Raw genomic sequence first — 26676 nt, forward strand, 5'->3', positions numbered from 1 at the left:
TTTTTTTTGTAATGGATTATGTTTTTATCTGTTGTAAATCAACACTTACTTATGCCAGTATTGTATTAAATTATGCTAGCTGACAGTTTCTTAATCAGAGATAGTGGGCTGTGATTTACATGGAAATAAGCTTTCTATTTCATGGAATACTTCATATACAGAAGATCTGCATTTCATGTTTTTCAATTAAAATTTAATCCAAAGATGCTTACTATCTTTTTACACATAGTAGCACTCCTGGTTTGTATACCCTTACAATGAACATTCAGGAATAATCTTTCTGTTATGTTTTTTTCTTCTTAATGCAAGTATTGATGCTTTTTTCCTTGGGAAAGAATCCATAATCTGAGTGATACAGGATTTATCAGTACAAAATGTTCTTAATTTGAAACCTGAGAACTGTTGTAGTTTTAGAGTTGGGTCTGTTGTAAAAAGACAGAAGTTATTAATAGTATTTTGTAGCTAGATTGTGTGATTTTGGCTACTTGTGGTGTTCAGTCTTTAATGCTTACATCCATTTAGATGTAGTTGTTTTACCTACAGTACAGTTAATAACAAAACAATATAAATGGGAGCTAAATGCGCAAGTAGGGAATACACATTATTTACAAAATATTTATTATTTCCTGTTATCTTTTTAATACATCCTTCTCTTTTACATTGCCTCTGGTTTAAATTACAAATGTATATTTGATATCTCAGACTTTTCTATTAGAGTCGATTAGTTGTTACTTGGGATGCTCATTAAACTTGGGGAGACACAGTATATAAGCAGTTACTTTGGGTTGTTAGGGAAAGCTTTAAAAACTGTTTTAATCTGAAAACAGATGATATTGAGAAATACATTGAGTGTTCCTTTTTACTGCTATATTGTCAGCTGCTCTAAAAACCTGGCTGATACTTTAAAAGTTATCTGTTCTGCTTTGCATGGTACTGATGATCCACACCAAAATCCTATGGTGCTAGAATTGGTTCCTGCTCTTTCCTGTTCTGTGTAGTGTTGCAAAAAGCTACTGCTTTGATAACATGAAACTGGTTGAATAACCAGTCGGAACAATCGGAGTAATCCCAGGCACAGCTACAGGTTGGGCAGAGAATTGATTCAGAGCAGCCCTGCAGAGAAGGACTTGGGGGTGTTGGTTGATGAGAAAATGAACATGAGCCGGCTTCAGTGTGCGCTTGCAGCCCAGAAAGCCAACCGTATCCTGGGCTGCATCAAAAGGAGTGTGACCAGCAGGTCAAAGGAGGTGATCCTGCCCGTCTGCTCTGCTCTTGTGAGACCTCAGTTGGTGTGTTGTGTGCAGTTCTGGTGTCCTCAACATAAAAAGGACATGGAGCTGCTGGAACAAGTCCAGAGAAGGACCACGAGGATGATCAGGGGACTGGAGCACCTCCCGTATGAAGAGAGGCTGAGAAAGTTGGGGCTGTTCAGCCTGGAGAAGAGAAGGCTGCGTGGAGACCTCATAGCAGCCTTCCAGTATCTGAAGGGGGCCTCTAAGGATGCTAGGGAGGGACTCTTCATTAGGGACTGTAGTGGTAGGACAAGGGGTAATGGATTAAAACTTAAACAGGGGAAGTTTAGATTGGATATAAGGAGGAAATTCTGTCCTGTTCGGGTGGTGAGGCACTGGAATGGGTTGCCCAGGGAGGTTGTGAATGCTCCATCCCTGGCAATGTTCAAGACCAGGCTGGACGAGGCCTTGGGTGAGCTGGTTTAGTGTGAGGTGTCCCTGCCCATGGCAGGGGGGTTGGAACTAGATGATCTTAAGGTCCTTTCCAACCCTAACTATTCTAGGATTCTATGAATAACATAGGGTAATTTGTGTTTCTTGAGCCTACCAGAGCTAGAATATAAAAAGCTGAATAACCTAACCTACAAACCAAATGAAACTGTGATAAAGTCTTATTTAAAACCAAACACTCTTTTTAAAAAAAAACACAAACTCTTTGTTTCTACGTGATAGTCTGCAAATGGAGAAATATGTGTATGTATCTTCTAGTTAACTTTAAATTTTGGATTAGGCTTCAAAACTTCCTTTCCTATATTCTCATATTTAGCATCTATGTGACTGTGTATGATGGACACATTAACTGTGTTGTATAAATTGAAGTGCTTATTAAATGTTTATTTTTTTTTGTTGGTTTTTTTTTTTTTTTCTTTCAGACTAATTTTAATGTGGCAGTTTTAAATGTTGGTGCCCCTGCAGCTGGAATGAATGCTGCAGTGAGGGCTGCAGTGAGAGTTGGCATAACTGAAGGCCATAAAATGTTTGCTGTCATTGATGGATTTGAAGGTTTTGCTAGAGGGAAGGTTAGTATGACGTGTGCCTGGCATAGTGTGTATCCCATCTCACACCACCACCTTTGTTGATATTCTTAGAAGGTATGTTCTGTCATAACTGTTGTGAGAAGCAATTCTGTAAGTTATTTCCTAAGGACATACAACATCCAGATCGTGGCTGTATTTCTCAACTATTCAAGTCTATAGATTCATATGCCTTAGGTTTTGCTAATCACATGATGCAGAGCTACAGAATTAGTGCAGATGAATCCTACCTTTACATTTTGGTCAGCATTTAGCACATGGCAGGTTTTCCACAGAATATTAACAGATGAATTGTCAATTCTGTACAATGAGTACAGAATGTGCACCTGTGTAGTTCCTTTGCTATAAGAAACTCTGCAGTGGTACTTGTTGAAGGAGGAAGCTATTTTTTTTACTCCCCAGGTGAGTTGGATTCTTCTGTTTCCCTGTCTTAAGCACCAGTTGGTATATTGAGGAGAAACTGGATTCAAGACATGATTTGTTTTATTTGCCAAGTTCATTTTTGCTGCTTTTTGAGCCTCAAACTTGTTCCAACAGCTTTACATTAAATAGTACCTGTTGTTTGCTGCATGTCAGGAGAAGTAATTGGGTAATTACTTAACAATCTCTTTTTTTACTTTTATTCAAAGATAAAGGAAATCAGCTGGGGAGATGTTGGAGGCTGGACTGGTCAAGGAGGATCAATTCTTGGTACAAAACGGTAACATCAGTGTTTTGCCAATTGATATGATGAATTCTAGTACTTTATATAACCACCATATGACTCCATGCTCTTCTCCTTTCACAGAATGTTTTAAGTGTTCAGGTTTTTTATTTTTCTTTAGATCGTTACTTTCCAAGTTGGGTATCTTTATAGTACTGTACAAGCCCTGAAGGGAGAATGAAAATGGGAGTCAGGACCTCGACTTAAAAAATTCCTGGGGTCCTTACACTTAAAAGGATTGCAAGCTCATTTCTTTATAGTTGACATGATTCCTTACTGGTTGTCAGGAAGAATTATTTGTGTGGACAAATACATAAAACAAAAAATATTGCATTGCCTGCTCTGTTTTAGCTTAGCAATTAGTTCTTACTGCTGCAGAGTCTGTACATTGTTTTTATTTTTCTTTTGGTTTAATAATTTTTAGTACTCTTCCTGCAAAATATTTGGAGAAGATTGCTGACCAGATGCGCACTAACAACATTAACGCCCTTATGGTTATTGGTGGATTTGAGGTACACTGAAATATCTAATTATGTTTGAGTAGAACTACTAACAAAATGAACCATTTACATTTTAATTTTTACCCAATCTTCATGTAAAATGTATTTGGTTATAACTAATCTTTTATATACAGCACAAGTAGTGTATTGTTAATCACAGATTCTGTGGAAAATTGACATTCAAGACAGTGGCCAGTAACTGCAAAACAGGATGTGCTAAGTGAATAAATACAGCCTGATAGTGTTGAGGCACCAGAACAGATTGCCTGGAGAAGCAGTGAATGCCCCATCCTTGGAAGTGCTTCAAGACCAGATTGGACAAGGCTTGGAGCACCCCAGTCTAGTGGAAGATGTCCCTGCCCATGGCAGGGGAGTTGAAACTAGATGAGCTTCTCTTCTAACCCAAATGGTTCTGTGATTCTATGCAAATATTTTTTATTAATAAATATATATATATTTTACTTCAGTAGTGCCAAGTTACAGTTTATACTGTATCAGTACTTAGAACATGCAGAAGTTCTTGATCTTTAGCAGTAATTGCACTGTGGTTCCTTATTTAAGCTGCTTTGTGTCACAGTGCATTTCAAAATCTGTAGTTGGTCTAGAGAAGTGTTTTCTCTTTTCCCATATTTCGTGTTTATTTCCTTTTACCAAAATAGTAAGTTTTTTGAAACCTTGATTCAGGAAAGTATTTTGCCAACTCTTCCCAGAGAAGACATGCTTGTTGCTTTTGGTAAGGAATGAATCATCCATTCTTTCCAACCTGTTAGGCAAGGTCCTAGTTCAGGAATATTAAGATTTCAAATGAGCAGTAACAGTACCAGAAGATTGGGGAAATAGTTTGCAGTTGCTTATGTCGTACAAAACACTTTGTTATGTCTGAATTATATATTCCTGTGAAAATGAAAGTTCTATTTATTGTTTGTTTTAAAAAGTGTACCTGTTTCTAATGCTTTCTTTTTTTGTGTGTGTGTTAGATTTAGTTCCTTAATGCTTTGACATGATGAAGTATGCTGTGGTAGAAATGGCTCCCCCTGTGGCCCTTTCCATTTTTTCACTCCAATTTTGCCCTTGTTTTATCCATCCTGATTTTTCACTCAATGCCTGTGCCCAACAGGCATACCTTGGACTTCTGGAATTGTCAGCTGCCCGAGAGAAATATGACGAATTCTGTGTTCCAATGGTTATGGTTCCTGCAACTGTATCCAACAATGTACCGGGTTCAGATTTCAGCATTGGTGCAGATACTGCTCTGAACACTATAACTGATGTAAGTCTATTCTGGTGTGTGCGCTTACTAACAAAGCAGTTCTGGTTAAAACTGTCTAAATTGGCTAGAACTGGATATTTTTATGGACCAGAACTTCGGAAATATAATTTGGAAAATTATACAGTTACTTGATAGAGCCACGTTCGTGGTATCTCTTAAAAAAGAGAACGTTTAGGATCCCATGAGTTTCCATTAGGTTTCCTTTGAAACTACAGGTTTCAGATGTGATATGGACATTTATAAACTACAAAATGAGATGGCAAGTATCTCTTGTATATGGAAGAAAGAAGCATAAAGCTAACACTTGGTGATCATTCGAGGCACTGTAGAGGAAAAATCCCTCTATATGTAGAGTATCAGTATACCTAGCTGTAACAAACACTGCGTGAATGTTCTGTTCAGGAGATCCTTATTTGTGTAACATGTTTATTCCTATAACAGAGAGTGTAAGGTCCACTATTCTCTAATGATAGGTATTACATGTCTTCTACTAATAACAGATTTACCAAGAAGACTTGAGACATATTATGAAATATTTTATAAAAAAACCCACATCCAATAATACACTATATATTAAAAATGGATTTATTCATACAAAACTGAGTTGGACAGAAATCATTGTCAAACAGCATACAAATTAAGGTATCAGATATGCACAATTACAGTTCATCTAGATCACCTGGAGAAGCATTAATCCACTGCTAAGAAGAGCGACTCTATATACTATGATGTAATTCTGTCTGTGAAACAACAGCACTTCTTTTTTTTTTTCAGCGTAATCTGCAGCCACATACATATTGCAGGTACAGCTATAGAGTGTCCATAGTTTGTTTAAAACACAGCAAAGAACTAATACAGCACTCATCTTCAAAATTTGATTTACATTTTCACTTCCAATGAAAAAACAGAATTATTTCATATCTTAGTGAATTACAATGAATTACTATAAGTTTCACTTTCTGATTTTTGTTTTCAGTCATGTTGGAGCCAGAATGTAGAATTTTTCACTGATTGTACATAGTGAGCTACATTTTAAAAAGTGAAAAATCATGAGCAGAGTGCTTATGTAAAGCAGGAAAAGACTTTCAAGTTGGTTTTGAAAATTACAGTATTATTTTCAGAAAAATGATTCTTCAAATGCTGTTAACTTCAAGAGCACTAACATAATTTTCACCTGTTTTGGTTTGTTTGGTTTTTTTTTTAGCATGCCAACAGAAATATTTTTATCTTTAGCAAAATAAACCTTTTAGTTAGGAAATCTCAGTTTCCTTAACTATTGCCTTGAACAAGACAGTAGCTTAAACTAACTAAAATTTACCTTGAACACATTCCTTATAGACAACTTAGTTTATAAATGGTGATGTTGTTTCCAGTTCTGGTAAATAAAAATATCTCTCCAAAATGATCACAAATTAAGGTGAGTAAAATGATTGTGCATAACACCTACTTTTCTTCTTTTCTTTCCTTTATAAGCTTTATTTACCTGACTTCTTTTTATAGGTTATTTAATGTAGGGAGGATATATCATAGTCAGCCAGTCTCTCCCTCTTTGCTGCTGTGTTTTGCTTTATATTTAGGTTTCTAAGTATCATTCACGTTCATTGCATAATAAAAAAGTCATTTTCTCCAGATTTTCAATGCAGTAGTTGAAAACTTCTCAGAATTATATTTTTTTTTCTTTTTTTTCTTACTAATAGCTTCTGTCTTGGTTTTGTGTTTTATTTTCTCTAGATTTTTCTCTGAAATAAGTAAGAAATGTAGCAGCTTTGCAAGATTTAGATTCAATCCAATGGAAAATTAATTTTTTTATTGGTGGGGAAGGAGCAGACTTTTGTGTTGGGGAAACATTTCTGCTTGGTATCTTTTCACTTTTCTGCTCTGATTGATTGAACGTGATTCACTAAAACTGATAATGAAAATATATCCTTTCATTCCTGTGTCATATTTTCAGATCAGGTTCAGTAGTGATGATGACCCTATTAAATGTGACTCGTAGACTCAGTACAAGTCCTACAGTTGCCAGTGATAAATGAAAGTAGCAGATGGGACATGAATATCTATTATATCTAGTTTATAGCATTTTTTTTTCTTATTGCCTCTGTTAGATCAATAAATGCATCATAGTTTCCAACACTCTCAGGTTAATACCTCTTATGAACACCAAATGTCATCACACTTAGTTTTTCTGTGGTATTGTTCTTCTATATTGTTGGCAACTTTTAGTAAGGTAAGTACATTTCTGCTGGGTAATGAGCCCTTCTTAGTGTTAGGCATTACTAGTCACTTGTCAGTATTAGGTTGTTTGAAACTCGTAAAGTATGTAAATGGTACCTCAAGACAGTTGCAGATAAAATGTGTTAAGATGCTGCATCTGCATTTAAAAAAAAACAAACAACAACAAAAAACCCCAAGAAAAAACAGACCAAGAGATACATAAATTCCAAATGAGAGATTAGATAGGAGTGTTCTTTTCCCTAATTCATAGATAGTAGAAGGAACATTTCTTAGTAATAAAAATTTAGATTCTGTAACGCATTTGTGAGCATCTGGAAATGTTCAATTATTTTTTTCCATTTTTGCTTTAAAATGTAGGTTTGTAATCAGTAGAATAGTAGAATTTGGTCTGTCTTTTGAGTAGTGTTTTAAATTTATGATATGCTGTATTTTTCACTTAACTTTTCAGAATGTTATTGAGAGCAATTGTTGATGAAAACTCCAATATAAAATACCTGGAGAAAGCTGAATGTTTCTGTACCTGGAAAGGGTATGCATAAGGCTTGTATATCTAGATATACGCATTAAGTTGTTCAGGACTGAAGGATAAGAACATGAGCTTTGAGATTTCTGTTGAAAAGGAAGGATTGGTAAAATAAGTACCATAATAAAAATACCTATGTTCTCAACTCCGTGTTGTTAATTCCATGAAATGGGTAGAATATTATCTCAGATAGGTGCTCTGGAATGTGACAGCAAAGAAGTGTTAGGTTTTTTTCCTGTATAACCATGAAGGATAGAAATTTCTTTCTAAATTAAATGTATTACTTGCTCAAAAAGAGGCATTAGCAATACATTTTGCAGGTAGAACTAAAATGCAGAAACCTACTCCATAATTAATCAGAATGAATAAAAAGTTAGACTCTTTCAGGTACGAAACATGGAAAGAGATTGGAAAAGGTGAAAACTTAACTTGAAACTAAGGCCTGCTGATAGGCTTAGTGTTAACTGATGGAAAAAGGAAAAAAACAGAACAAGGTATAGAAGAATATGTATTTGATTAAGGAGATTTAGAAGTAAATGAGAGATTTAAAAAAAAAAAAAAACAAAACCTGAAGAAGGAAGAGGCTAAAACTCACTAATGTGTTTCTTTGACAATCTGTCTTCTCCTTTCATCAAAGAGAAGGGGGTACAGGTTGATCAATTAGTTTTATAAGAAAAAGAATAGCAAACAGCCACTGAGGAGCGAAGAGAGCTACAGTCAGATTGCCTTAGTGCCATCCATCTCCGTGCATTTCCCTTGGAAAACACTGATTCCTGTATGCTCCCAATGCTGGTACTAGCATTTATGGCTTCACATTAATCTCAACTAGGAAGCTGAAAATCAGCTTGGCTAAGCTAGCTAACCAGTTAAATTTTCATCCATCCACTTCAGTCCTATCAACAGCTGCTGTAGAGCTGGGCAGTAAATCCCAAGTGACTATTTGCATTGAGATCAGCATGAAGTCAACAAACCACAGTCTTTGCTTGATTGTGTGTATTTTTTTAAAAGCATCCTTGGTTATGACAATACTCTTTTTAATAACACATACAATAAAAGGGTGTGAAATGGTTAAAACATTTTATTGATGTAGTAAGCATCCCTCTGTAATCTTACTGTAATACTTATTTAAGAAAAAGTAGTTGTAAAGCAGTTATTAAAACCTCCCATTAACTGTTTACCCTTTATAATTATTAAATGACCCTTTATTGAAAATATATTTTGCTGCAGTGATGCGAAGATGTTGCATTATAATCATCTAATGCTCATGCTTGGTGAAGGTACAGTCTTTTGATATGTTTGCTGAAATCACTTGCATCAAATAAAATGGCAATATTTAATGCAAGTAAAACATATCATAACTGCATTTTAACATATCATAAATGCAGACTAACTGATTATGTTAGTTATTGCTCTAAACCTCCCTTCAACTTGGTTTCCCAAAAAGTCTCAGTCTAACTTTTTAGGGAAACTAAATCTGTTTTGCAGATCTTCAGGAAGCCATGTGGTGTTACCAGACTGCTGTGACAACAGTGTATATTTTTCAGTAGAAGTAAAAATTCAAAGCAGCCTCAGCTAAGTTGAGCTGGGCAGTTACTGAAATTTTCTCAATAAAGTCTCATCCACTCGAAAAGAAAAATCCATCTGTGGCTCTTCTGGCTATAGTGCTTCTCAGAGCTACAGGTCTTAAAGTGCAGCGTTCTACACTGTATTTGGACTTATGAAAATGAATTCTATCACTGACCTTAACTGAAAGTTGCACTTTGAAATACATGAGTAAAGATACACTTTAGGAAGTCAGTTTGCAGTTACGCACCTACTGCCATGTATGTCCTGTCCCCTCACTGAACACACTGAACAGGGTCTGCTTGATCTACGACAAAAACCTAGAGAGCAGAACTCTCCCTGTAATTTTTTCCTGGAATTTTCTCCTAAGTTACTGCTTAAATCAGGCACTGAATAGGTATTTGTGGAGACAGCTTGATAGCAACCTAGTTTTTTTCTGCAATAGTTTGATTCTCTGAACTGATTTGAGAAATTGAAATGAGACTTCTGTGAACATCAGTCCTTTCTGGGAGAAAGAGATTAAGAAAAATGTAATATACTGTGTAATCAGGCTTTCTTGTGGAGAGTCATTACCTAGGCAGTTTAAAAAATTGCCACGCATCATGAGAGATGCTGATTAGTTTACATTAGAAAGAACTGGAATAATGTAACTTAAAAATATGTTTGCTGACTTAGAAGAGCTGCAAAATCTTAACCTTTAAGTATTATTTTGACATCTATTAGGAACGCCTAATCCTTATCCCATGATGATTTATTTCAAATAAATTTGGAATCTTTCCAAGGACCTACAGCTATGCTTTTGAAAGAATCCTTGAACTATACTCAAAAACTTTATTAACTCATCCATGTGCACATCCCTGCATTTTTCTGGGCCAGCGTTCAGTCTGTGTGCATAGAGGCAGATGTTTGATGTTAATAGAATCCTAGAAGGCACAGGCAAAAGTTTTTTCCTTTTTCTTAGAAGAAATAGATGTGTGTCTTGACTATAGGATAACATATTTTTTTTTTTTAAAAAGCTTTCTTTAAGCATTTCCTTCAAACTGTAGGTGTTTTACTAGTTAACTTTCTAATCTCTCTAACACGTATCAAACTTCATTTCTTTAAGTGGTTTCTTGTGGGATGATTTCCAGTCTACCTTTATGCTGCCCTTTTCTGCTCAACTGCTTCAGATGCCTGTGCTGTGCACACTTTGCATTCGCTCTGTGTTAGCTTGCACTAATCTGCATTTCTTCAAAGAGCATTGTGCCAATGCAACCCCAGTGCACTGTTGTGGTACGTACAGGATATCCACCCGCAAATAATATCACCAACTGTATTTATTTGGGCCAATGGACAGCCAAATGTACCATCACATACAAGGAGTCATTAGCAGAGCAATCCAAAGACAAGGAATGTATCACTCACACTTGTACCACTGCTTCAGGCCTATGAAAGTTGTCTGCAGCTACATGAGGCACGTTCCCGCTTTGAGGAGTTTTGCGTACCTATCTGTGTGTTGCCTGCTACTATTAGCAACAATGTGCCAGGCACAGACTTTAGCATTGGTGCTGACACTTCCTTGAATGCTATTGTGGAGGTAAGACTGCATATCTTCTTAAAAGTCAATTAAAAAAGTTTTAAAAGACAATAAAATGCGTAAGATGAGGATACGTAAAGACCTTGAAATGTCTAGTTTTCTAGAATCATTCAGTTACTGGTTTTTTTTTACAGTTTATAGTTAAGAAATTTTTGAAAGCTAATTAAAGATTAACCTCATAAAAATTCATTATGTTGTATGTGTGACTTCTGGGGAGTCTGTTTTGTTATTCAGGATTGCTGCATTAGTGCTTAGGGCACTTGCTTTTACCGAGAATAAAATAGTTTGCGTGCGTTGATTTTGGTTTTTATCTTATGTATCTCCTCAGCATTATTCAGGTGAAAGAAGAAAGGACATTTTTTATAAATAAGTGCCACATTATTCCATTGAGTCTAGTGCAGTAGAGCATTTTAAGTACGTGGTTAACACTAAACACGTGAATAATCCCATAGACTGCATTAGGCTTAACACGTATTAAGTGCATATAAATGCATGCGTAGTATAAGCAGTTAAGGCTGTCACTGATGTCACTGTAACTGAGCAGTGTAAGGCCAGAGCTTGCTATGAATGAGTTTTCCATTTCAGTCGGAACAATCAATTTTCTAGTTTTAGTCTGCCACAGCTTTTTCCCTTGGGTAAAACTGCTGTATGAACTCTTCACTATCCTATTGAGTCTGCTGGAGCCACTGCAAAGAGAACTGAGTTGAGGTATAATGCAGACAAGAGAATAAACCTCTCATCAGCTCCGGGTTTTATCAAGCCCCTCATTATCAATCTGTCTGTCTAAGTAATTATGAAGTAATTGGCCAAGAAAGTTAGAAGTCCAGGGGTTTGAGAAATGCAGTTTTTTTTTCCTGCTCTGACACTGTGTTATTTATTTACATGGAATGAAGAAGCCCCAGTAGATAATTGAAAGATAGGTGGATTACATTCTGTCCTAGTCTTCCCTGGGGTGAGGATGACTTAAGGTGTAGTGTGGGTGAACTGTAGCAGTACATTTATAGGCAGGACCCAGTTACTTTCACCACTCTATTAGCTGCTTCCCCCTCAGGCTGACATTTATAGAAGTAGGTTAAGTCAGTTAATTGTGACTGATACCACTTCTAATAGTGATCTACCTATAAAAGAGAAAACATGAAGACATAATGGGAAAATATATTGCTGCTTCCTCTTACTTCACTGGTTGTATTATTAATTGCAATTTGTACAGCTTTCAGTAATGCTGTGAGTAAAATAAAAATGGTATCTATTGTGTTTCACTATGGTTAGAATGTTTAGTTTATGCTAGCAATACCACACTGTTCAGTCGGTGAAGTTTTGTATATCACATTTTTTTCATGAAGCTGTAGCAATTCCTATGAAAGCTCAGCAAGCATTGGAATTCCGGAGTCCTCCAAAGATTCACCATGCCTTTTATGTTCAAACTTCAGAAATCTGCATCAGGCACTTGAGCTTTGGCCTTTGCTGCCTGTGGAGTTCACTGTGAATTAATGATTCTTTAAAGTCAGTATGTGCCATTTTTGTGTTTTGGTGTTTTCATCACAGTCATTCTGAGAGAGTAAGAATAGTAGAAAGTTTCTACTATGCATCTTGTATAGCCCAGGATAGAAATCCTCCTCAGTGAATCTAAAGTGGGTAGTCCCAAACACAACTAATTACTTATATCCTTGTTTAGAACTTGGAGCTTCTCAAAAGGCAGAAAATTTTATTCTACTACCAGCAGCTGGCAAGCTGTTTTAGAAAGCTTGAAGTTTACAAGTGGTTTTGGTTTCTCAAAATGAGGGAGATGAATGTGCATATATTAAAGCTTAAGATTTTTTTTTATAGTATAGGCTAAACACATTAGTATCCATCCAGTTCCAAGGAACTTGTTTAAAAAAAGAGTTAAAATTGGTTCAGTGTTGCACCTGCCATTATTTAAATTGATGGATTTTAATAAATTTGTTCCTGCTTACCATATGCTAGAAGCCAGTATTCTACAAAAATTCTCATGAAACCACATCTGGAAGGGGAAAGTAAGTGCTTGAGGTCATTGTAACTCCAAAACAAGTAAAAGAAATTGACATTTTCAAAATGTACGTGTATGTATTTGTGTGTCTGTGTATACACATAACATGCACATATGCAAATATATAAATATAAATGAATTTAGGTGTACCTTTTAGTAGCTGGACACAAATAAATGCATACATTGATTTTAGTCCTTCAGTGCGTTAAACCTTGCTATGTTAGAAGTTCTAGTTTTCTATTTTACGTTTTCTCACGTATCAATTCATTATTTGTTCTGTAGTATGTTAGGTATATTTTTAAAAGCCGTATTGCTCATGATCTTAATTTCAACTTGAAGTATTTTCAGTTAGCTGAACTGAAGGTTCTGGTGTAAATATCTGTGAAAGAGAAATACTCAAACATTACAGCATCTGCAGTTACTCAGAAAATCAGTAAGTCATGGGGATTTTTTGACTGTATCTTAATGCAGGTTTCAAGATGATGAACTTCATAGGTATTTCTTGTTTAATTTCTTGTTTTTACTAAGCAGGACTGGTTTAGGGACAGTCCATCAGTTTCACGCTATTAAGTTTCCTATGTCCTGCCACGCTGGAGATTTTCTCTGTTATTTTCCAAGTCTCTTAGACAGCTCTAATAAATATTGGTGTTGATTGGTGGCATGTAAGCAACAGACTCTTTGTAGAGAACATTCTATATGGTGGTCAGAGTCAGATGCAAGTGGAGATTACAGTCTTTTTATAGTATGTTTTTATCTACTCATAAAAAAATAAAAGCATTACAAAAATGTGCCATTAGTGCTTGAAAGAATGGTATTTATGTGGATATAATTTTTGCAAAGGAAACAGTAGGGCAATACGTGCTCAGAACTTTTTTAGTTAATGAAATTGTACCTTAAGTATGGTTGGGAATGTGAATTTTAAAATCAATACTAAGAGAAAATAAACTCTTCAGTAACAAATAGAGTTAAAGCAAAGAAGATAAATCATACCAGAATTGATTAAAAAGCTTCATTTTATCTATTTGTATCCCTGTTAGAAGACTATCACAACTTTTAATTCCACACACAAACCAAAAATAATTATTGTTTTAGTATTTCCAGGAAGCAAAAAAATAAGATATAGTAGTAGCAAAACATTTTACTTTCACTGTTCAGTGTATGATTTATAAGAATTACTTTATTTGGTAATTGTTATAGTTTGATGGGTTATGGTACTTTTTTAATATTTTTATAAATGTTTCAGATTCTTTTACCAGTAAGTGATGGTATGGATGAAAGTGATGGATGCATGAAATCTAAAACCATAAAAATTCAGGTTTTTTTTGTTTAAACTTACAGTAGCTTGTCTTTGCCTAGACATGTGATCGCATCAAGCAGTCAGCCAGTGGTACCAAGCGTCGTGTATTCATCATTGAGACCATGGGTGGTTACTGTGGTTATCTGGCTAATATGGGGGCCCTTGCAGCAGGAGCTGATGCTGCATATATCTTTGAAGAACAGTTTGATATTCGAGAACTCCAGGTATACAACATTAGAGATGTTTTTCTCATTTTTAAGTAGATACTAAAATTGTTATACATACATAGCATAATGTGTATATTTGAAGTAGATGGCTCATGTAACAAAAGTAAGTTTAGATTGTATCTAAAAGCTGTGTTTCTTAGCACTTTGGTACAGCACCAGTTCTTATGCTGTATTATGTACAAGAACATGTACCCACTTACCCTTGGCATCAGGTTCAGTTAAATGACAAAATCACTGTATTAGTCACATTACTAGATCGTTTCATTTTTGGTCTTCTGATGGAAATCCAATTTACATATAAATGAACAGACTTGGGCAGGATTTTTTTTTTTAAAAACCCACAAAAAGCAAATGGGGGAGGGAAAGAATACTTTTGTGATACTGTCTCAGTTCATTATGTCAGAAGGCTATTCAGGTCAGGAACTGAGCAGTATATAAGGTATATTAGGTACTGGCTTTGATAGCACAACCATTCAAAGCATGTCTGAAGGTGTTACTAAAGTAAAGATCTTTAAGTCTTTAAGGATTACATATTAGAGTGTAAACTGATGCAGAACTGCCTGTGGTTATCAGCAAATACAAAGCTAAAAAGGCAAAAATTTCCTGAAAGGAAGAGAAACGTGAAATTTCCTGAAAGGAAAAGAGGTGTGAAATGAATCCTAATTCCTTCCCACACATTTCTCAGTGGCGTGTACTCTTCATGTCATATAGGGGAGTACCAGCACAGCAATATATCACTATCCAGTGACTTTTACAAGGACTGGGAGTAAGGGCAAGCTGGTTTTTTTTTTGGCAATTTCTGTATTTTTATGTATGTTGAGGTTACTCAGCTCAGTGCTGTACCAGTATAGCATACAAAACCAACTTTGTGTTGCGATTCAAATCATTTAGTTGTGATATAGAAGAAGTTTTAACCCAGGGTGAATAGCTGTACCCAGTGTATTATCCTGGGTCTCCAAAACCAATAAATGACTCTTTGAATTTGAACATAATACTTGATGTGGAATTATTTACAGAAGCTCTCAGGAGATGTAGGCTCATTAAAGTTGTTTTATATTTCTCTATGGCTTATTAAAAAATTCTTTTGTTGTTTCTAGGCTAATGTGGAACACTTGACTGAAAAAATGAAAACCAGTATCCAGCGTGGTTTAGTGCTGAGGTAAGTAAAAGTAGTTTTCATAGTGATGAAAATCATCAGTGATGCAGAGCACTTCCAGCCAGGTAGGCTGTTGGTCCACTTACAAAGACACTCTGAGTCTATTTTCCTTGATTATTCCTTTAGCATGAGATTTTTAGTAAAGCTGTTGCTGCAGAAGGTAATTCTGGGAGCTGTCTGGAAGCTGAAGTCCAAAACTTCCTTCTTTCTATGTAAATATATTTGCTTATAATCTTAACATTTCATCGTGTTTTCTCATCGGCTTTGTCTTTTATAGTAGATACTTTCTTATGAAAGACAGTGTGAAAACTAGCATACATGTGTACCCATATAGTATGGCCTTTACTATAAAAATCCTGTGTAGACTTTAGGAGATAGCCACAGAATAAAACAGCTTTCAAAAATCAAAACATGTTGTTTAAAACAGTGTGTTTAAAATTACACCTTCTTAGGCAGCCTGAATCAGACTGTAACTTCTCTTTTGAGGATTTCAGTCTGCCAAATAGCAAATGGCTGAAAGAGGAATACCACAGTAAGTTGTATGGGGATACCATTGTATTTGTTCATGTTCTATGAATTATATGGTTAGGGTGAAAAAATACCCTATGTTTCCAATATCGTTAAGGAATAAACTAAGTTACTATTCATTATTCATGCTTCTATCAACGGCAAAATGACAACATTGGATACTGATGACTTTTCACTTTAATACATTTTTTTTCTCTGCATAATGAATTTGTCAGACCTAAAATGGTATTTTTCACTATTGTATTCAACAATGGATTCCAAGTGATGTCAATCACTGCAATTACAATGTAGTAAAAGTAATGCAGACTTCAAAATCAGGAGCATGTTACATGGAAATGAACATATGTCATTAGATGAAAATATCCAAGCCATGATTACTGGTATCCAGAAAACGGGAAAACATCTGTCATTCAGTAGCTGTAAGGACATCCCCTACTTGCTAGTATATTTGCTAACTATATCTGGCCTTCACTGTTACAGAAATGAGAACTGCAATGAGAACTACACAACTGATTTCATTTATCAGCTATATTCTGAAGAAGGAAAAGGAGTGTTTGACTGTCGAAAAAATGTATTGGGCCACATGCAGCAGGTAAAAAATTACCCTTAAATTACAGACGTGTATGAACAAAGAGCATACACTATTCAAGCATTTCAAGCAAGTCTGACTCAGGATTAAAGAAAAAAAAGTGGATTTTTTTTGTAGGTAACTTGTAAGTATTTGTTAGTAATTTCTTCTTAGAAGTCGGTGGGAAAAAAAGGCATCACATTCATAAAGATTTTAATTTTTTATTCTTCTGCCTATATTAATAAACAGTTACACTTTTTAAGAGATAATACAACTGTCATTATTGTAATACGTCTTTAGAACACACTTAATTTGCCTATCTATCTGTAATGTATCTGGCTTCTGAACCCTGGAAGATATGAGTTTTCATTAAGAAAATATGTCCAGATGGATTGTTCTTGTAGAACAGACAGTAGGAAGCTACTCCTTGTACCTCTATCTCACCACACTGCTTGACAGTGGGCAAATAGTACTACAGTACTACAGTAATCACTACAGTATTGGCTACAATAATCACTAAGACTAACGTAGAGTGAAAAATACCATGTAGAGCCAAATGTTTTAAGTACTAGTAGTGAAACAACAGTCTTTCATTTTAAATCAAGTTATATGCATATTCCCCTTAGTCATATTTTTAGATTATTTAATGCTGAGGTTGGCACTTTCTGTGTAAAATTTAGTGAGGCTTATTTTGAAGGTCAAGACCAGCATCAGTCAAACAATCTGTTTAGATCTATTTGTAACTACAGCACATGATTTCAGTCCCATCTGCTACATTGGAAATGCATAAGAAAGTCAGACTTTGTGTAACAAACCAACCCCAAAGCTGAAAATAACCACTTCTGTTCCCAGAACATTATAAAGGCTGCTGTAATGCTTGGAGTGAAAGGAGCCAAAAAAATACAAAACAAACCAAGACTGGTTCAATAACTAAACTAACCTGCACTCAATTTTCACACAGGGTGGTGCACCTTCTCCATTTGATAGAAATTTTGGGACAAAAATATCTGCAAAAGCTATGCAGTGGATCTCCAAAAAACTGAAAGAAACCTACCGCAAAGGTGAAGAAATATTTGATGCTCTCTCTTTTACTGTCTTTGATATCAGTATGTAAGACTACTACTTTGCAAATATATGAATATATATTCATTTATTAGTCAACATACTTCTTCCCTCTTGATTACCTTGTTATTGTTCAGTAATGGCTTGCTGTGCTTCCTCAAGTGAAGTGAGTAATTCAGAGAGCTGTTTTCTTGTCTTTTAAGAAAATGCTAGTATGATTGCAGTTTTCATTGCATGAAGGAATTGGTGGTTATATAGTTACATCTGTTCTTCCTTTTTGTTTCATGGTGGCTACATGGGAGACAGAAAAAGGTAATATGTCTTCTTTGGGAATTTTCATAAATTACTGTTTACTAAAATCTAATGTAAAACTGAATGTTAAAGTTCAGTCTTATTATTGCTTAGTCACACAATTTTCATTGCTAATCACCAAAGCTAAACTAAAAAAAATGAAGATCTCCTAACCCTATTAAAGTACTAATTGATATTTTATCACTGCATTAAATGTTCAGTAACTGGAATTAAGCTGTTAAGCTTCCTATTCTGATTAATTAAAAAAAAAATGGCATGGCATTTGCCCTTACAAGTGAGTAAGAAAGATCCTGAATTATTGCATTTTTTTAGGAAAAGTATTTGCCAACACTGATGACTCAGTCTGTTTGCTGGGAATGCGTAGACGCAACCTCGTTTTCCAACCTGTGGCTGAGCTTAAGACTGAAACAGACTTTGTGTACGTATACGCTGCTTCCATTTTAAACATCTCTGCACAGGCTTCCTTTCACCACATCAAACGAACAACTTCTCCCCACTGCTGACACACAGAATTTGCTGGCCCTTTCACCCCACTTTTGTCTCTGGCCTACATTCAGCCAGCAATTCACTTTGATTGTTCACTTTTCTAATGACTCCTCCCTTTGTGCTTTCTTTTCATCCTGTTTATACTTGGAAGTATCTTGTTATGAATTCTGGGATTCCTCTGTTAAGTAACTTTCTCATAATTCTGTCATAAAACTCTCTCAGAAATCTAGGCTATAATGCCTAGAATTACTTTACTTCTGGTACCCTTTAGTGGGGCAGCATTTTAATGCCAAATTTGGTATTACACTTACCTATATAGAACATCTTCCAGTAAAATCTCTTCATTCCTTCAGTATTCTGACCTTATTTCTCCCCATTTTAGGACAATAAATATATCACATCCTGTTTATAAGGAATGCCATTACTGTTGGTATTGTCCAGTGTGTTTGTCTTGGCCACTAAGTAGATCACCTGATGTTTTTTCCCCACCACACTTCTCACACAGACACAGGATTCCCAAGGAACAATGGTGGCTGAAGTTACGACCGCTGATGAAAATCCTGGCCAAGTACAAGACTAGTTATGATGTCTCAGACTCAGGCCAGCTGGAGCATGTTGCTATGCACAGCCCAAAGGAGGCAGAAACCGGAGCTATCTAAAGGCATCACTTCTAGATTATTGTAATAGATGCACATTGTGAGTAACAGTGCTTTAGAATCATTACAGCTTTGTTTTGTAACATTTAAATTATTGTACCAGCACTTTATGTGAAAGGAGACGTTCAGATGTCACACAGAGATTTTGTCCTGCATTTGTGTTATGTTTGAAAACAAACCCTAGCATCTAATGGATAAGCACCAGTTACTGATACTACCCTTTAAGAGCAAGTGCAGCACCGTTCTATGCACTCTGTAAGTTACTCATCTCCTGCACTTTGATTCAGAGTACTTACACCCAAAAATAGGTGTAGATGGCTAGCTTTGTGTTGAGTTACAGGATGTGCTTAATGTATCTGAAGTGAAATAAAATTCTGCTGCAAACATCATGAGCCATGTGTCAGGAATTGTATTCACTTGCTTTTAGACAGTTGGGGGAATAATGCTTCACGAAATATCCACTGTGTGCTCCAGTGAAAGAAAAAAAGCACCTGCCCTATTGATGCAGGAAGCAGTCACAATACCAAATGCTGGTTGTGTTGCTTCAGAATTGGACTTAGAACTCAGAATCGTTTCTTCTTACATAGGCTTAAAACTTTTTTTTAAGGGGAAGCGGTGGTGGGAAGCAAGCTTTAAAAACATGAGATCCATGAGGGTGTAACTGTGGTCTTTGTTGCATGATTCCCTTCTCTCAGCTTTTTCAAGACTATTAAAACACACTGATGAAAAACATAAAAATGGTTCTTCATGCCAGCTTATCTGTTAACTAGACCTTCACAAAATTTAAGCACTAGCCAGTCTCATATCAAAATGTTGCCCAAATTGGCAAGATAAACTGAACTTTATTTTATACACTAATTCATTCGTGATGTGCCCACTACCCTGCCCTTCACTGCACTCTCAGTGTGATGCGAGGTGCAATGTACTGTCACGTACAGGGCTCCTGGCTGTAGGTGGTTTATGCAAAGGAAGCTGGAATTATCACACCAAAGAATGAAATCTGTCAGTATGAGAGACATAATTCTTTATATATCCAACAGCAAGCATGATTTCAAACAAACACCATTTAGAACTCTAGAGGTTTACATGTACAAAAATATTTAATTTATATAGTATTCATATGCAACTGGGAGAGTGAGTCTTCAATAAAATATTATGGTCTGTCTTTGCCATACAGCATGTACAATACTTGCTGTCAAACACTGGATGGTTAGAAAATTTTTCACATAGTTATTTCAAGAAGGACAGCTTTTAACTGTTTTTTTTTGACACTGTTAAAAGCAGCAGTAAGCATTTAGGTTGGACCATAGCACTGTTAACAGTTACTAAAAAGCCTAATGAGATAGTCACACAGATTGGCTTGTTATTAGCTTGGATGTTCATCAGCAATTCATCGTTTGACCCAGGAGGGATCTTTGGTGATATCTGCATTCTCTGGGCCAAGCACAGCTTGACCACGAGTGCTCTTCCCAACTGCAAGGTACCTGTAAGAAAAAAAACAGAAACAACCAAGGTGCTGCATTCAGTTATCCCTAACTTTGCCACATAGTAAAAAAATACTCCCACCTCAGTAAAAGCACTGTTTGATACATACCCCCATCTGCCTTCACAGCATCTTTTGGATTTACAGTGTTTTTTCCCAGTCATCATGATACAATGGTCTCCTAAAGCACAGCCCTAACTATTCTATCTCCTTACCCTGGTATTCTTCCATAGTGGAATTCTTAATCTAAAGAGGAATTTGCAAGTCTAAAGAAGCACAAAATGTTATGGGCCCAGAAGCCGGGAGGTGATGTCTGAGGGAACTCTCCAAGCAGTTTCTGGACCTTTCGCAAGCAAAATAATCACCTAAAAAGTCAGAAAGTCAGTTCCATCTGCTAGAATGCCATAAGCAGGACAAAATTAACATCTCTCTCTATATTGTAAAAGCAAATACTGGAAGTGGAAGTCTGTGACAACTTTCACAAACTGTTTTCTTCTTCAGGTTACGCTTTAGTTCCATTTTTCAGTATTTTCCTGAATTGAGCAAGCTTACTTGTTTGATACATCAACCAGGTTACCACTGTTGACAGCAAAAAGCTGTTCCCTGTGCGACTGCTTCTTTTCATCCGAAATCCCATATAAGAAATGATCCATTCCTAAGGAAGAAACAAAACAAACTCAAGCACGGTATTGATGCCCTGAATAATCTCAGTGACACGTTAGTGCAAGCTAAGACCAGTACATGTCCTAGAAGGGAAGAGTAAGTCCTCCATTGGGCCATTGTTCGGAAGCAGTTATCTAAATGTAAATCAAAAAGGTTAGAATTGGGTAAAAATTAATTTTCTGAAGTAGGCAGAGTTTCCTATTTAGGGGAAAAAATAATACTCTATTTTGGCAAGGAATTTAGTTCGTCAAAAATCTGAATGTAAGGGTGACCCAGAAAACCTAAATACAGAATCATAGAATAGTTTGGGTTGAAAGGGACCTTAAAGATCATCTAATTCCAACTTCCCTGTTGCTGAGCTGCCAGACCAGATAAACATAGATCTTTTCTAGGCCCCATGTCAGAATGGTACCTCAGGGAATCTAGAGGCACTTGGTATTTTTGTGTACCTAAATCTCCAGAGTAATTCCTTAACTCTCTTTCTTCAAAAATTTCAACACTCTGTAATAATATTTTAGTTAAAATGTATTTCATGAAGTATCTTTATTATGGTAACAAACTCCTAAGATTTGCAATCAATTATATGTGCAACACAAAGATTTGATCACCTGTCTGTACTACACACAGAAATCTGCATCCTAATGCTTTAAATGCTTTTGTTGGAATACTTGCCTATGGTATTTTAATATGACTATTAATATTATATGTTCCTGAACAAACAGAGAACTCCAAAACAATCACAGCAAAGCTTTCTGTGAAGCAAATGACCATAGGGTAAAAAAAAGCGGCTTGGGAGGACATCTGGCTACTAGCTCCACCTCTGGCCCCAAGCAAGGCTGTGTTCCAGGCTATATAGGGCTGTTCAAGTCCTCACAAATAACAGAAGCAGAAGGGCACAGGTAGCTCTCTGCAACAGTTTCCAGGCCTGCTAAACAACATTCTTTTCAGTGTTTCACTAAGTTTGCTATGGCTCTGTTAAGATGCTTATTCAAACATCAAAGACTGCAAATCGCTGCTCTCACAAATGCCAGCATTCCATATGCATTTCACCCATAAGCACCTAAAACTAGTTACTTTTTCAACTGCCCAGACAAAAACCAAGTTCCATCAAGTGAATGTTAGCTTAATTTTAAGCTTTCTTTTTTAATAAGTTAGTGTTAATACAAGTACACATTAAATAATGCTAATTTTAACCTTGCAATTTCTTTATGTATAGAAAATTAACGTATTCTAATTCAGCAAGTTTTGAACTGAAATTAAGCTGAGAATGGGGGAGGGAGGGAGGGAAAGAGGAAAAAGTGAGGAAAGCAAAGCAGTGTGAGCAAACTGAAAAGATGTGAAGATACTGCCAAGCCAAGAGAAGTACGCAGATGCATAAAGAGGGTAACACCCTCTATCACAGCAGACAGACTTCTAGGCTTTAGCCTCTTAAAAAAAAAACATGCACAATAAGTCAGTGACATGAATCTTCAACAGGCAGACTTGTGTCAGGAAAATAATCCTTCAGTGTTACCAAATCAGAAAAATCAATATTGCCTTTTATTGGCTTGCATTCAATGCCATTTCCAAGCCTTGAGTTGTTTCCTTAATCTACACCCAGCTGTAGCTGTATTCACCTGACATTAAGGAGCCACATGAATACAAATACTTCAACAGAGCCTGAATGCATGTGGTGTTTCTGAAAAGAAATAACAGGAACTGACTGCTTTGTTGAAACTGCAATTGTCTTACATCTGCCAAGTACAAATCCTACCTTATCATACACTTCAGCAAACTATTTTCTTCCCTTTAAGCTTAAATAAAAACAGAACATTGACAATGCTGGGGAGCTGATGAGAATGTACCTTTATCTGAAGGAGCTACTGGTGCATCTACAGCAGCAAACACTGCTAGCTTCGCTTCATCGATATCTTGCTGTGTGAATTCTCCAGATTTGGCCCATTCAACTGCTTTTTCAAATGTTTTCAAGGTGGACAAGGAATTTGGGTCTCTTAGAAGGGGAAAAAAATTAATTTAATTAAAAACTGCTTTGTTCTCATTTCATTCATAGTTACTGTACATCATACATACATACATGGATCGGGATTAAACCAAATGATAAACTTATTTCTTATGTACAAGAAAAGGTTTGTTTTTTAAGAAATAAATGTTATGTGTGCAGAGATCTAGTATTAAAAAAGCTGGTAAACCAGCACTGTTTACCATGTGCTATCATTTTGCTTCAACAGCTTCATAAGCGTAACTACCACTAATATCAACAACAGTCATATTTATGATATGCCCTATCTTCTCTAAGTTACTTTTCCTGCCACACCTGCTTTTGCTCTCTGTAGAACAGGTGCAACAGGTTAACAACTACTGAAATACTAACCAGGACAAGTTCTACCATGCTGAAGCTCCACAGAGAGGCAAAGCTGCTCAAATTTTAGCTAGGAATCCAACCAAGTGCTGTGCTAGGCTGTCTTTGTCATAGGAAAATTATTTAAGCCAGGACTGTAGCCATATTTTTAGTGGGGGATCAACTAGTCTTCAATACCTCCAATTCAAATTTCATCCAAAAGGGCTTTGGTAAGAGCAATGAAAAGTAACTGTTCTAGACTGGCAAAAAAAAGAGGAAAAGAAAAGAAGGGAGAAAGCAGTTCTAAACTTATCACCAGCCATGCTTTCTGCTGAACCTCTGATGATTCCAGCCAGTTACCAAAGGAAGCTGTGTATTTTCAGGCTCAGGTCATTAGGGACCAACATTATTCTACTTGTCTCAAATTTTGAGTAGTCTTGAATTCCCTTTTTCAGGACCTCCTCAACCCAGGAAGCAACAAGTGAAACCCAGTTTTACATAACCTGGTAATGGGACAGCAAACACCTAAGTGCAGAAACACAACAACAGTTGCTATCAGCAGAGGCAAGTTTTCCCAAGGACACAAACCAGAGAAAGTAAGGAGGGGTTTATTATATACCTTAAGCAATTAATCTTAACATCATTAGCACTGAATCACTTTCTTGCTGTGTCATTCCTTTTACTGCACTCAGTCTTGAAAGAGAGCTACCATCAAGTTAAAAATAAGACACATGCAAGTGCAGTCAGTGGTCCCCTCAGACATGAACAGGAAAGAATGAACCCACTGTTACCTGTAGGAGTAGAAAGTGAATATGCCGTTGTGACTAAGTTTAGCACCTCCACCATAAGCCCCTCCCTTCTCTCTGATTTCTCTATGTAGGAATTTAGCTGTCATCAACCGTGCAAGAATTCGAAGGCTGTAATGAGAGAAACATCAACAGCAAAGATGTTAAATGAACTGGACAACAGTAATGTTCTCAACGTTCACAAAGATCCCCATTTGCAATGTTCTGCTTCTTGTAATCTACAATAGTAATGATAACAATACTCAATATTTAATAGCAGCTAAATAATATGACACCATTCTAAGAGTAGCACTGTTTGGAACATTTCTTCACTATTTCCATGCATTTCACTTTAATGAAATACAAGAGCAGCTTCCTAAACCTTGTTACATGCAGTAGGACTGCCAACTCAGATGCATCCAAGTAGGCAGGGCATTCTATTCCAAAGTCAGGGAACAGTAACCCCTCATTATTTAATCTCAACATTTACTAAAAACAGGGCATTTCTGGGCCAGGCCACACAAAGGTTGCTCCATTAAGATTTTGTGACAAATGCACTGCAAAGCATTTTCTCTTGACGTTCCATTTTCTGTGGTCAACCTAAGACTCTCCATTTTGTTTTGTGCTGTGCAACACACACAGAAGCTCCTTGCTGGTTCTGCTCTTACCTTGCATAGTCTGCAGCGGTGTAGGGAACAGTTCGAATGCATTCCCCAACATAGTTCACTGGGAAGGGAAGTACAAAATGGGTCTTCATCTGACATGGTTTGAAAGTAGGATCCTAAGAGAAAAATGCATTTGTGTCACACTTATTTAATAGTAGTGAGATGATTTATCCATTTGAGAACTCAAGACTTCTCTGGAACTATGAAATTCTGCCAAACACACAGACACACAATTGCTAAAGTTGCCACCTGACCTACACTGCAACCAGTGACATCTCACTTGTGCCCACATCAGTCCAGTACACAGAATTGCCTTGGAAACTAATGTATGTGGACACCGTACACATCAGCTACTCATCCTGGCACAGCAGCTTCTCAGATGTGCAGATCTTACAATATTACCAAAGAGTTTTGACTGGCTGCTGTGTCTTTACTTCGATTGAAACAAGTCTTCCTAACTCTCCACTTCTATGTCCACATATGTAGATGGTCACCACATCATATTTCAGTACATCTCTCAATTTTAGATATTGAAAACAGATTAAGAAACTGAAACCCAGAAAAAAAATACAAACTAGTTATGAACAGCAGCCAGCTACATGAATTTCTGCTCAAACGTCCCCTGCAATAAACTCAATTCTTCCTTACAACCCCACGTCAAAACCTCCAGTCCTCTTCATGTCTCCAGGCCTCTGTAGCACTCACTTCTTTGTCTCTTTCACACATACTCCTGCTTGTACTTAAGCATGAGCAGAGCATTAAACACTTCCAGTGGCTATTACCCCCCCATTTCAATATCCCCCAAGGTTTTCCTAACTTGAGACCCGTGCTGCAGCCTCTAACCCAATTCTGGCTGGTTGGGCCAAGCAGAGTAATGTATCTGTCACTGGTCAGCACGCAAAACCACGGGCTGAGCACGCTCTGCTTTCTTCTCAAAGGAGGACTCAAGGGTATGCAAAGGTGGTTTTATCTCCTGTAGCCAAACACAGATTTTCCTTTTTATTTTATTGTCACTGATGCTCTTCTGTTAGACGTCACTGACATTCAGAATCATTATGGGAGGAGAGGAAGGAAAGGACTAACTCGGAGTGACACCACACCAGCCTGGTTCTGAAAGAAACCAGGCAAAAAATAAATTAAGCATCACCTACAAGAGACAGCACAAGCGAGTATTTGCCTGCAGGCATGGATGTGGAGTTAGCTAAAAGATCTTCACATTGGAACCAAAGAGAAGACAAGAAAAAGGACACAGGGATTAAGGAGTACAATGGCTAGTTTAAGGAAACAATTCAGAGGGTGGAAGTGAAGGTCACCTTGTTTCAGTGGTGTGGTTCTAAACAGTAAACCAATCTGTAACAGCTTAAGACATAACAGCTTAGTATCAATAACAGCCCTGTAATGCCAGTATCCCCAACCAACAACGCACTTACATTAACTAGCTTCCTTGTGATCTGTAAACCAGTAAGCATTTCCCTTCCCACAGGTGTAACCTCTGATGATTTCTGCAAAAGACCCAGCCCTCATATTAAAAGAGGATTTAACAATTTAGACCAAGACTAATACAAATGCAACCCCTACCACTTAAACCTCTTTGAAACTATCATCAGGCTGTGTCTTCACAAACATCAGCAAGCTACTCAATTACTTCCTCATATTTTAACTTCTAAGCAAACGTCAAACAAATTACCTTTTGAGAGCAATTTGGCACCAAAAGACACCATGAAGATTAAATGAGTCCTGGGAAGT

General features: G+C 36.6%; 2 protein-coding genes across 5 annotated transcripts in view; one reads left to right on the forward strand and one right to left on the reverse strand.

Annotated features, from left to right (window-relative positions):
• The window catches only part of PFKP (phosphofructokinase, platelet), a 45010-nt gene extending 25627 nt beyond the window's left edge, over window positions 1–19383 (forward strand). For 2 of the 4 annotated variants that reach the window (XM_061468044.1, XM_061468047.1), the window contains 10 exons: window positions 2165–2311; window positions 2956–3026; window positions 3454–3541; window positions 4647–4799; window positions 14061–14225; window positions 15326–15387; window positions 16393–16504; window positions 17442–17541; window positions 18167–18272; window positions 18846–19383. In XM_061468044.1, the coding sequence (XP_061324028.1) occupies window positions 2165–2311; window positions 2956–3026; window positions 3454–3541; window positions 4647–4799; window positions 14061–14225; window positions 15326–15387; window positions 16393–16504; window positions 17442–17541; window positions 18167–18272; window positions 18846–18999 (1158 nt within the window). In that variant the 3' untranslated portion in view covers window positions 19000–19383. Of the gene's footprint in view, window positions 1–2164; window positions 2312–2955; window positions 3027–3453; window positions 3542–4646; window positions 4800–10543; window positions 10697–14060; window positions 14226–15325; window positions 15388–16392; window positions 16505–17441; window positions 17542–18166; window positions 18273–18845 lie in introns of all 4 variants that reach the window. The other 2 variants (XM_061468048.1, XM_061468046.1) reach the window with 2 other exon arrangements.
• A 614-nt stretch (window positions 19384–19997) lies between these two features.
• Window positions 19998–26676, reverse strand: part of PITRM1 (pitrilysin metallopeptidase 1) — a 29251-nt gene continuing 22572 nt past the window's right edge. Inside the window, exons 22-27 of the mRNA XM_061468043.1 lie at window positions 26361–26432; window positions 24934–25046; window positions 24272–24397; window positions 22987–23132; window positions 21032–21134; window positions 19998–20480 (exon numbers count right to left, since the gene is read on the reverse strand). Coding sequence (XP_061324027.1) covers window positions 20387–20480; window positions 21032–21134; window positions 22987–23132; window positions 24272–24397; window positions 24934–25046; window positions 26361–26432 — 654 coding nt within the window. The 3' untranslated portion in view covers window positions 19998–20386. The remainder of the gene's footprint in view (window positions 20481–21031; window positions 21135–22986; window positions 23133–24271; window positions 24398–24933; window positions 25047–26360; window positions 26433–26676) is intronic.

The sequence above is a fragment of the Pezoporus flaviventris genome, unplaced genomic scaffold (genome assembly GCF_033815535.1).
Source record: "Pezoporus flaviventris isolate CSIRO_AGI_PZ_B2104156 unplaced genomic scaffold, CSIRO_AGI_Pfla_v1 ptg000047l, whole genome shotgun sequence".
Taxonomy (NCBI): domain Eukaryota; kingdom Metazoa; phylum Chordata; class Aves; order Psittaciformes; family Psittacidae; genus Pezoporus; species Pezoporus flaviventris.